At 45.4% G+C, this 12,271-nt stretch overlaps 1 protein-coding gene across 1 annotated transcript; it reads left to right on the top strand.

Moving 5' to 3' along the window:
• The first annotated feature begins 1,264 nt into the window (after nt 1–1,264).
• anxa4 (annexin A4) lies at nt 1,265–7,979 on the top strand. The gene is made up of 13 exons (XM_070850737.1): nt 1,265–1,388; nt 2,083–2,130; nt 3,009–3,096; nt 3,734–3,828; nt 4,476–4,589; nt 5,126–5,216; nt 6,035–6,114; nt 6,357–6,413; nt 6,490–6,583; nt 6,815–6,910; nt 7,222–7,280; nt 7,379–7,501; nt 7,758–7,979. Exons 2-13 carry the CDS (start codon nt 2,119–2,121, stop codon nt 7,812–7,814), a joined length of 966 nt encoding a protein of 321 aa, XP_070706838.1. The 5' UTR covers nt 1,265–1,388; nt 2,083–2,118; the 3' UTR covers nt 7,815–7,979.
• Nucleotides 7,980–12,271: the final 4,292 nt, after the last annotated feature.

A 12,271-nucleotide genomic window follows, 5' to 3' on the forward strand; every position in this document is an offset into this window, starting at 1 on the left:
CATCTCCGGACACACCGTGTCTTCAGCTATCCGTCCAGATGCTGATGATATGGTTAGGTCCTTCCCCATCTCGTCCAGCCATTACCGAGCTAGCTCAGTGCTAGCTGCTGAGGCGCTATGACATTTCGTGTAAGGTTATCCAGGTTATCCTCCGAAGACACCGTCTACGGGCGCGATGTGTCTGCCGTCTGACTGCTGTGGAGGCGCCACCCGGAAGGATGTGTCCATCCTCAGCCGACCGGAGCGGCCGTTTGGAGGCACATAGCCGCCGTCTGGCTCTTTATTTGACGATAACTGGGTTTTCGGAGAGCTAGCGCGTTAGCGCGACGCAGCCTGGCGTCAACACAACCCAGCGCGGAGCAGACAGGAAGAACTACAGCCTGGTACCGAGTCCGGTACCGACGGCTGCCGCTCACAAAGCCGCAGTCTGACACCCAGCTCCCCGTCAGTCCGCGCTCTCTGCCCGGCTTCCAGTTCCTGTAGCCGAGGCTCAGTGAGGCTGCCGGAGACTCGGCAACATCCGAGCTGTGGTGTGGACGCTGCGACGGAATTATGGGTAATGTAGTTCAGGGTGCAGCTGCAGAACCCCCCCCCCCTCCACCTCCTCCCTCCGTGTACATGTTCACGTGCTGCATTCACGGCGCGTCGTTCAGCCCGTAAACACACACACACACACACACACACACACACACACACACACACACACACACACACACACACACACACACACACACACACATCTAACCATAAAATAACACACACACACACACACACACACACACACACACACACACACACACACACACATCTAACCATAAAATAACACACACGCACACACATCTAACCATAAAATAACACACACACACACACACACACACACACACACACATCTAACCATAAAACACACACACACACCCTCTGGGGTCCTGTCAGGTGTGGTGGACTCTGTGCTGCCCTGGTCGGAGCCTCTGTGAGGATTTCCTGATCTCAGTTCAGCCTCCTCAGCCTGGCGGTGCTTTAATGTGCTGCAGTTTAACTCATGATGAACCTGTCTGTCCTGTTTTATGAGCTCTTTGTATGTTTGAGCAGAAATCTGTCCCATAAATGTCTCCCTCTGAAATGTAGAAATACTCAGGTAAGGTACAGGTAGCTCATGTCTTTCCCTCAGCACTTCAGAATGAACCACATTTTCCCATTCTGAAGACGTTCCTTGAATGCAGCAACGGCTCGCGTGCACGCGCTACCGTGCACGTGAAGGGAGGGTCCAGTTAAAGCACAAGAGCCTCCCGGTGGGTGGGACAGAGAGCAGCACGCACTCATAAAGTCTGCTGTGCTGCCGCGAGCACACTTTCCCCCCCAGGACACACCGAGGACACCCGTCTGTACAGGTGAGTCTCTCTCTCTCTCTGTCTCTCTCTCTTTCTGTCTCTCTCTGTCTCTCTGTCTCTCTTTCTGTCTCTCTCTCTCTCTCTCTCTCTCTGTCTCTCTCTGTCTCTCTCTCTCTGTCTCTCTTTCTGTCTCTCTCTGTCTCTGTCTCTCTGTCTCTCTCTCTGTCTCTGTCTCTCTTTTGTTGTTGTTTTTCCGAGGTTAGGGTGTCTGTCTGTCTGTTGTCTGTCTGTCTGTCTGTCTCCGTGTTCAGGGCGTGTCCGCTAACTTACAGTCATCTTGCTCTGCTTCCTGAGTCTGTCCTTGTGTGTGTGTGTGTGTGTGTGTGTGTGTGTGTGTGTGCGTGTGAGCGTGCGTGCGTGCGCGCGCGCCATAGTGTAAAGTTCAGTTCAGTGTTTGTTTCTGTCTTGAGGAGGAGTACCCCCCCATCAGTTTGGCTGACGTCATAGGTTCGTGGTCCAATCACTGGCCTGTATTTGAGAATAAAGTCCATGACGTGAAAACTGATTTAAGATCTTCAACCTTCTGCTGCCTGAGCTCACCTGGACGATTCACACACACACACACACACACACACACACACACCCTCTCTTGGCTGTGTGTATGTTTTTTTTTTTTTTTTGGGGGGGGGGTTGACAGGTGCCATGTGACAGGTTGACTGTGCCTCTGACCAGCTCTTCCTCTCCTCCTCTTCAGCTCTCTGCTCCTCCAGTCTGGAAACGTCTCCCTTCCATGATGGCAGCGGTGAGTCCTCCTTCCTTCCTTCCTTCCTCCGTCCTCCGTCCTCCGTCCTCCTCCTTCCTTCCTCCTTCCTCATCATCCTCCTCCTTCCTCCGTCCTCCTCCTTCCTCATCATCCTCCTCCTTCCTCCATCCTCCTCATTTTTCCTCCGCCCTCCTCCTTCCTCCATCATCCTCTTCCATCCTCCTCCGTCCTCCTCCGTCCTCTTCCTTCCTTCCTCCTTCCTCCATCATCTTCCTTCCTCCGTCCTCCTCCTTCCTCCTTCCTTCTCCGTCCTCCATCCTCCTCCTCCGTCCTCCTGAACATTCAGCCAGAGGAGTCGTGCAGAGATCACCAACATTTATCCCCAGATCCAGCACACACTTTGCTCCTCCTCCTGTTACTCCCCCTGCTGCTCCTCCCGTTTGATGGGGTTATGGTTGTTATCCTGTGAATCTAACTGGATCAGTTTACTTTCTACAGAGAAAAATCTGCAGTGAATATTTGATCAGTTTGTTTCCTCTGAAGATCACATATCTGTGATGTGTGTGTGTGTGTGTGTGTGTGTGTGTATATATATACATATAAAAACTTAATTTAGTTTATTGTGAATTGATTGAAATTGAAGCTCTAGTGGTGGAGATGGGAGTGGGTTTTCCAGCTGTGGGAGTGGGTCTCTCTGTGTGACGCCTGAGGACACAGAGGAGGCTGCTCTTCTGGGTTATAGATGAAGAATTCATCTGACGTCTTTGGACAAACACAGTTCAGTGGCAGACTCTTGAAAGCAAATCTTATTTAAAATGACTGAAACAGCACAAAAATGTGGAAACTTCCATCTGAAGTGACAATGAGAGAAACCCATGTCTAAGTCTCTAAACAGTCGTATTTTAATGTCTGACCAGACTGGAAACCGTGGAACTGTGACTGAGGCAGCTGGTTTTGACCCTGAGGCCGATGTCCAGAAGCTCAGAGACGCCATGAAGGGAGCCGGTGAGTGATTGGCCGCTGCTGTCAGAAACCTTCATCACCCACAGGTCTGCTGGAGCGAGCCGGAGAGACTCGGCCGCCGGGGGAAAATGTGTCTCCCATCCTCTCCACGAACAGAAGTTCAGTGTTCAGCTCTGGGGTTTTTCTCTTTTCATCGTCACTGTCACTGTGCTCGGCAGGACTCTGCTTCACCCCCACGCACGGTGCTGTAGGGCTGCAGGGATCTAGAGCTGCAGGGATCTAGAGCTGTGAGGCCATAGAGCCGTAGTGCTCCCTCTGCTCTCCTGATATGGAGGAGAAGTCAGCGCTGACGCTGGTCATCCTGCAGGAGGTGGTGAATTCTGCTCTGACCCCTGTTGGCCGGTATGAGCCACTGAAAGAGGAATGTCCTTACAAACATTCATGAGTATCTAACAATCAGCACATTTATGTTGAGGGATGTTAATGCTGTTACTATGATCACCTTCTCCTGACTCGAGTTTGAGCTCTATTCCAAACAGATGGTTGCCATGCTGACACCAACAAACAAGTATGTGTTAGGATCGTCTCCAAGGCTGCTGGTGCTGGTCGCCGACTCTCTGTCCTGAACTTCTGGGCTGAGCTCTTGTTCAGTTTCTATGTTGTGTTATTTCTGTTTCAGGCACTAATGAGGCAGCCATCATCGAGGTCCTAGCACACTGTTCCATTGCCCAGAGGCAGCGCATCAAAGAGGCCTACAAACAAGCAGTGGGGAAGGTGAGTTTAACTGAGCTGTATTTAGTTTGCCTGGGAATGATTTTTTCTTTTACGTTTTTCAACATAAGCAGAGAGTGTTTTATTCCATGCTGTTCTCACTCACTCGTCAGTTTTCCACTTCAGGTTTTTCAGTGCTGACATAGTGCTGCTGATGATGTGAGGGTTAACCATTAACCATAAAGCAGAAATGAAACCACCCATAAACAAACGCCAGGACACAGAGGGCCCTGTAGTCTGCAGAAAAGGGGATATTGTGAGGCCTCAGAGGTTCTTTGTTTCATGGTTATGTGGATCAATATATTAACTGACAGAAGTCTGTGGCGTTAATTGTGTTCTGCTGCCCCGTGTGTGTGGTTGGTCACATAATGAGATAAAACTAGCTCACTGTGCCGTATGAGCTCCATAAAGTTCTGTGAAAGTGAGGAGCTGCAGTAAAAGCAGAGACTGACTCGTCGCAGCAGAAAGACTGAGTCATGGTGCGCACGGCGCCGCCCGCATGTGGTCACACAGGCGAGCTGTGTGGAACAGCAGACGAGCCAAACGTGAAGCCAGTATTAACTTTTTAGATTCAGAGATGATCAGCTGTCACAAGACCCTCCTGATGAAGTTGTGGATGAGTTGACCCACCTGTCCCTGTCCTCCTGCAGGACCTGGCTGATGACCTCTCCTCAGAGCTCAGTGGGAACTTCAGGACTGTCGTTCTGGGTCTGCTGATGCTGGCTCCCGTGTACGATGCCTACGAGCTCAGAAATGCAATGAAGGTCACAGTTTGTCATTTAACCATTCTGTCTTCACTGATTAGTCTAATAATTGTCAAGAAACCCCATGAAAAGACTAAAACCAACAATTTCATCCGCCCCCAAGTCAGCAGTGCGCATCGGCACTGGGTCACATGTTCCTTCATCACAATGAACTTGGGCACTGTAGTTTATATTAAATCAGTCCCACATACGCTTTTCTGCTCCTGTAAAGTTTAATTAGTGCATCAAATGTGTATTAATCCGTAGCTGAAAATGGTCCCCAACAAGTACAACATTTCCTCCTTTGAGTCACGTTAGTTAAAAACTACAGTGCCCAGCTTTTTTAGGAAATGATTTGTCCTGTGAAGAAATGAATCAACATGTCTTCAGTACGTGTAGGGCTCAGAGCTAGAGACGGGGATGGAGCTCACCAACAAGCTGTTGAGTCTAGTTGTTTTTGTGGGATTTAATGTAGAACATTATCAAACATATCTTTTACGTCACAAATGTTGCATGTGTATTTAGTGTGTTGTTTTAAACGTGTCCTTTCATCACAGGGGGCTGGAACAGAGGAAGCTTGTCTCATTGATGTTCTCGCTTCCAGGTCAAACGCTGAAATAAGAGCCATCAATGCTTTCTACAAGAAAGGTAAGAATGTCACCTCTGAACAGCATGTTGGACGTGGGGTCGCTGTGCGTGTCCGTCTCCGTTGGTTGTGTATGATATCTGATGCTGTGTATCCGTGAGCGGGCCTCTGTTCTTTGTCTGGAGATGACCTCCTTCATTAGAAAACAGTGGACAGCTTCAATTATTTATGAAAGCCATCGCTGCTGTGTGTGTGTGGCAGCTTCTTGTTTTCTTGTTTGTTCTGCTGTGGTTACGATGACAGCTGTCAGTACAGTATAAATAAACCGCCAAGATGTTGTATGTACCTGTGTGGTCTCTTTTACAGGTACAGGTTTGTTTCAGTAACACCAGCATAGTTGGAATTTCGATTACAGCATGATCAGTATGAATTACACTGTACTCACCTGTAAATTTCCAAACCTCATTATTATACTAACCTCCTTAAACCTCCAACAATCACTGTTTGTGCAGAAATCAGAGTCAACAAGTCTGCAGCTTTGAGCCTTTTTATCCCCTTTGAGCTCGTTGTTTTGGTTTTTAAAAGACATTTACGGTATGGAGTCTGAATGCTAGCAGTCTTTCACCGAACGGTAGACGGACGAAGTTTAACTTTAGCAACAGATATCTTCAGGAGTGTGTGTGAACCAAACGAAGTAAAAGGTGAAAAGTCAAGGCTTTATTCTGTTTTATTTTATTCATCAGGTGAGCAGATACACTTAATGAATAAATCGTTATAGACCAGTTTACATGGTAGCTGTGTATTGATTATATATAGTGTATCTGTGTTGATTTACATGCTTTTATATTTTGTGTGTTTGTTAATTTTCCTTTCATGGCAGAATATGGAAAGGACCTGGAGGACTCTGTGTGTGGGGACACATCTGGGATGTTTCAGAGGGTTTTGGTGTCTTTACTCACGGTGAGCAAACATCAGCCCAGAATCTCTCCCACTGGAAAACTTCCTAATGTCAGATGACACAGGCGGGTTTATTTTTAAGGATGAAAGGCTTTTGGACATTTGATGTTGGGTGAAGTGTTAGTGGGAGCTCGGGGGGGGGGGGGACTGTGAAACAGTGACAGTTTGTTCTCTTTTCCTTTTTGCCTCCGTTGTTGTGATCCTACGTTGGTTTTGTCCTAAGCTTCTTCTGTGTGTCCTGCAAGGCCGGACGTGATGAAAGTGACAAAGTGGACGAGGCCCAGGCTGTCCAAGATGCCAAGGCAAGAGTTCAACTTCTGTACATCAAAGTTTGTGTCTCCTTTATGAGTCCCAGCTCTGAAACGTTTGTGGTTATAGGACATGTACGAGGCTGGGGCGGCCCGATGGGGCACTGACGAGGTCAAGTTCCTCACGGTGCTTTGTGTGAGGAACCAGAAACATCTGCTGCGAGGTACCCTTCCAACATTCACAGACATCATGTTAAAGTGTGCAGATTAACATTCGTGTGCTGTCGTGGTTCATATAAATGCAACTTTGTGTTACTAAAATCGGGTGAAGAAGTCCTGTAGTTGACGCTCATTTACTCTGATGAATCAGCTAACCCTAACCCTAACCCTTCTTCTGCCATGTCGTGTAGTTTCATGAACATGATAATGAAAAAATCACTGCTTCCTTCCTCCAGTGTTCGAGGAGTATCAGAAGATTTCTGGTAGAGACATTGAGGACAGCGTTAAGAGGGAGATGTCTGGCTGTCTGGAGGACGTCTTTCTGGCCATTGGTCAGCTCCTTCAAATTAAATATATATTTTCCTAGTTTAGAAACCCTGCTTTGAAAGCTTCAAACATTGTAGTTCAAAGGAGTGCAGACACAGAAAAAGCTAAATAAGATAAGTGTACTGTTGTGTAGCATCAGAGGTGCTGACTCATCTCGCTAGTCTATTCCCATCATTTTAAAGCACCTTTTATTTTGTCCACCGCGTGTGCGTCACGGTAGCAGTGACTTTTAAAACACAGCTCATTACATTGCATTTATTATATCATGGAGAGAAAACGTTGAACCTCATGTGCCGGGTTTGTTTTTACTTTTCAGTAAAATGCATCAGGAACAAGCCGGCGTTCTTTGCAGAGCGATTGTACAAATCAATGAAGGTAAATATTTCATGCTTGTAATCGAACGAGAAGACTGACGCGACTGACTGTGAGTGGGTTTGTCCAGCGCTGTGTGACACGGTTTCTGTCTCCCGCAGGGGCTTGGCACCACAGACAGCATCCTCATCAGAATCATGGTTTCCAGGGCAGAGATCGACATGCTGGACATTAAGGCGCAGTTCCTAAAGCAGTATGGCAAGACTCTCTACTCCTTCATCAAGGTGAGGATCTAAAAACTGGAGACGGGACGTACTGCGGTCAGCAAAAGCTTTACAGCACATCAGCTGTGATAGTGATGCTAATACCATTAAGTAGCGCCATAATGTAGCTTTGAACTGTGCTGAGACATCCGCTGTCTCCATGTTCATGTAATTTAAGCAGCTAAAGTCATTATTTGGTTTTTCCATGGTCCTGAATTTGAATTATCCCTGTGTTTGTTATCAGTTGTCGGTCACTAATCTTTCTGTCTGTGTACAGGGAGACACATCTGGTGACTACCGTAAAATCCTGCTGGAGCTGTGTGGAGGCGAGTGAAGGAAGGATCAGACCAGTGTCCAGCTCTGTGTTTATTCTGCTTCCCTCATGATGAGCTTTTTATTCTTCTTCAGTGGTCTTCACATTTCACTGACTGACTGCAGTGCCTTGTTTTACTGTTTGTACTGAAATACCAATTAAACCAAAGACCAGCAGCCTTTTAAATGTCTGTGTTTCTGTTATTGATCCTGGGTTCAGTGTTAATTAATGGTATTAGTTAGAGAGAGTGGGAAAGAGATGTTTCTGACATCTTCAAGGACATAAAAGATGAATGTTATTGGCTTCCAGCTGCCGGTCCTGTTACAGCACCACATTTTCACTACTGTCCAGTCAGTAAAGTCCATCTGTTTAATTGGAGACAGTTCCTCATTTGTTGATTCAGCCCTTTGTCATTTATCTCAGTGACATTAATGGGATGCTAGCTTGATTTGGGAGGCAGTAAAGTGTGCTCTAATTAAGTTAAGGAAAATGCCCCACAGCTCTTACAAGAGCTCCATCTTAGAGCTGTGAAATGATGTGCAGTGGTTGTACTCAATGTGACCACTTGGGGGAACCAAAATAACCTCATAGACTTTGTGTAGCTGGGGGGGGCGGCAGAGCACCGGCGTCCTTAATGTATGAGAGAAGTACAACGAGCTCAGGCTCGTGTTCATCATTGAGCTGCAAAATATGATTCAATTGCAGTTTTATTTCCCCTTGAATCAGGATGTCCGTCCGCTGTCCAACAACAATGTCAGCCTGACTTTTACTCTGCTGAGCCTTAAACGTCACACTGGACTTCTATCTAGATCTACCTCTATCTAGAACCAGTTCAGGCTCTACAGTAAAACACTCCACTGGGTGTGTGTGCTACTAACAGGAAGAAGAACCGTAATACCTTTTCGGACCAAATCACATTGTTCGCCATCCAACAGCCAAACGACTGCATCCATCCATCCACGTCTACCGCCCCTCTGCTCACAGCTTCTTCTTCTTCTCACTTTTCACGTTTTCAAGGGAACTGTGAAGGTGGGTTTGCCCTAACCCTAACCCAGAAAGGCTGAGGTGTTGATTTTAAACTGACCGATATATTGAGAAATGACAAAGTAAAAGTAAACAAAATGTGCACGTTTGGGCACGTGCCGTTCCCGAGGGTTAAGACCTTGTCTCTGGTTTTTGTGCCTCCATCCAATGGTGCAGCAGCTACAGTCAGTGTTTGAATATTTGGCATTAGAGTTGGAGATATCATTCAAATGCTTTCCAACATTTGTCTTAAAGAAATGTCTCTGTTTTTGTCACAGTTCTGGCCTGCTCTTCCCTGTAGCCACCTCTCAGTATTTTTCCACACTGCCATCAGCCACACCCACCTCTTCGACCACTCTCCCTCACACAGGCCCATCTGTAATCCACCATGCCACTACATAAGCCTCCCTCTCCCTCCACTCTCTGCCAGATTGTGCTTTGCAGTATACAGCAAGACCTTCCAGCGGTTCATGTATTGGCCTGTTTTCTTTTGGTTATGAACCTTCTCTGCTCGTCGCTCCTTAGTAACCGAACTGCCTTCTGCCCCTGACCTTGAGATCTTGCCTCCGGACTTTGGATTCTGTCTGTATGTTACCTGCCTGCCTGAGACCTGAGGAACTGTGATTAAGGAACATAGTGACACACTTCAAGTCTGTTGTGTGTCATTTGGGTCCTTCGCTCGCCTTCTTACAGTTTTACTGTGTTCAGTGAAAATCCTTTTATATAAATTCATGGTAGGCAGCCTGTTCATTAGACACAAAGAGGACTTGTTTTTATTTGAGTGAAAGATTATTATTATTATTTATTTGAGTAAACGCAGAAGCTGTTTGAAAGTTAAAACTAAACTTTACTTTGTTTTTTACCTCTCTGTGACAACGTGAACACAGTTAATGTGTGAAAGAATAAAATCTATTGAGTGTGAGTGTGTTTTTAGGGATGCCAGTGCTAGTCTATCAGTCGGTTGGTTGGTCTCTTGGTCAGATGGTCCGTCCACCACTTGGGTCCAACTCTTGTAAAATCAGACATCTTTATGTGGGTGTCAACTCACGCAGGGGGAGCATCTTTTGCCAACAGACCATTAAAACTCAAGTAAAGCTCTATCAATTTCCAGTTTTTGGCAGCAGTCCATCCATCTCCTTCACTACTGATCACTCTAAATTGGACATATTTCCATCAATAACACATTTTAGGATCTTTTGATGCACAGTTTCACGTTAAAAAAGAGACTCCTACTTATGCACGTCACTCCATGTGGTTTGTGTATTTTCAGATCTGTGAAGCCACAGGCCTGGATGCACATGTTGCTGCACGTTTGCTGTCCTCCAAACCTGCAACTGTTTTATGAGATTTTTTTTAGCCGCTCTGGGAACAAACTGATTCTCCTTCTTTTTCTCTTTCTAATGTCTCTCTGATTTGTAAGCTTGGCAGTACAAAAGGTAACAATGCTGTCATTACGTTTATGTAATGTAATGTAATGTATATGAATGTTTTCATAGTCACAGCAGAATCTATTATTCTGCTATTTTCCAGCCCATATATTGTTAAATGAAATGAGGTTCTGTAATCTTTTTGTTCACACAGTTAGCAGAGGGGACTGCTTCAGGTCAGCCTTGATTTAAAGGAAACAGGAAAAGCAGGATGAACAGCGGAGGAATAATTGCTGCTTTACTCCCACCAATCAATCTCCATCTCCAGTGAAAAGATCATTTTGTTATTATTGTCAACAAAAGAAATGAAATGTCTTCGTCTAACACTCTGGAAGCGGAGAACATTTAACTGTGAGTAAGAGTGCTCTTTAAAACCTTTTATCGGGGAAGGTGTGTGGACAATATAATTACTGAGAGCACATGCGAGTTTAGGGCAAGATGCTCTAAGTGAGGACATTTGCTCAAAAAGTTTTTAAAAAAAAGAAGAAAAAAGCAAGATGCTCCCCGTGCTCTCTGTTCGACTGTCCTCTGTTCTGTCACAGAGAGAAGATGCTGCTTCTGTTTCTGACCTGAGATGTGAAAAACTGAAGAAACGTAGAAACACAACACTTGTTGGAAACAGGATTTCAGCACAGTTTTGATATAAGACCTACGTTGGGTTATTATAGAGTGCAAAATTTAGATTCTGCAGTGAATGAGTTGTAAGCGGCTCGTTCAGTACACAACAAACTGAATATCCATCTTTCACTGAGCTTAAAATGTAAAATAAACCAGAAACATCAAAGCTCACACTTGTGAAATAATTTCCGGTCACACATAATTTGCAGGTCGATTTCTGTCTAGAACAAATGTCTTTATGGAATCCCAGTTTGAACCTGGGGTCTTTCTGTGTGGAGTGTTGCACCCTTAAGACGACAGGACTCAGGCAGCTTTATTCTCCGAGCAGTCCGGTGTCACGCCGCGACACACACCAATACAACAAATTTTAACAGAGAGAAGACTAAAAGAACAAAAGGCGCCCCCTAGTGGCGTTAGTCGCTCACAGCTTTTCACACCCTCTGTCCGGACAATAAACAGAATACTTAACTAAGGGACAGAAAATGAAATCAAAACGTGTTCCGCTAAAGATGCCTCATGTCCGACATTTTCAGATGTGTTATGCTGGATATTTCTAGGTGCCAACACCCTCCCCCACTAAAAAAGATGTTGCCTAACATTTTCTTTTCTATATTACGACAAGAATAATTAACAACAATGTATGAACAATAGAACACTTGGTTGGAAGTGAATAAACAGGTGAGGATTTTAACACATTACTCATTACAGGGTTAGGCTGTGCCATCTCTTCTCAGTGTCTCTGTTTCTTTTTTCATAAACTCTCATGGCAGTAATACAGGACTGGATGTCCTTAGTCCATCAGTATAGAAGGGTGAACGGTCCATAGAAGTATTGGTGGGCCCCCCAATCTTCAAAAAGGGACAAAGAAACTACCGTATACACCCAACATTATGTTTCCACATATCTCTATGCCATGCATTTTATCTAAATAAGTGTACCTACTACTGTCTTAATCTAAACCAGGTGCTTAGATAGTAATCCATCTCGTGTGTGTGATAAAGCGTTGGGAAGTAGATATTTATTCAACACAATGGAGGAATAAGAAGCCTTTTTCACAGCACTTTTTGATTTGTCATAGTAGGAAAGGCACATTAACCATATCGACGATGAATGAGCTCTACTCAAGTGCCCCTGGCAGCCATGACAGTTTGACCACATGCAGAACATGAAGACCCTGAAACTGGAGCAGCTAAATGGAACCCAGCCATCATTTATTTCATTAATCAAACCCGTGCCCTACTGTGACATGCCAAAATGAACTCTGTGAAAAAGACCAAAAAAACACTCAAAGAAGAAGCATTTGTATTGGGCTCTAGTAAAGATGATGTGGATGGCGTGCAAACTATTTATTTGTTTTCTTCCTTTGAAAGAAGCATTTCAGTTTTTCAAATCTGTTAAATCGTCATGTGG

Source organism: Pempheris klunzingeri, chromosome 19 (genome assembly GCF_042242105.1).
Source record: "Pempheris klunzingeri isolate RE-2024b chromosome 19, fPemKlu1.hap1, whole genome shotgun sequence".
In the NCBI taxonomy this organism is placed as follows: Eukaryota; Metazoa; Chordata; class Actinopteri; order Acropomatiformes; family Pempheridae; genus Pempheris; species Pempheris klunzingeri.

What these genes read in the sequence shown, in the direction of transcription:
- anxa4 (XM_070850737.1), top strand. An exon ending in AGACGCCATGAAGGGAGCCG is followed by an intron (nt 3,097 to 3,733) that starts GTGAGTGATTGG and finishes TTTCTGTTTCAG; the next exon opens with GCACTAATGAGGCAGCCATC. An exon ending in CTCTCTACTCCTTCATCAAG is followed by an intron (nt 7,502 to 7,757) that starts GTGAGGATCTAA and finishes GTCTGTGTACAG; the next exon opens with GGAGACACATCTGGTGACTA.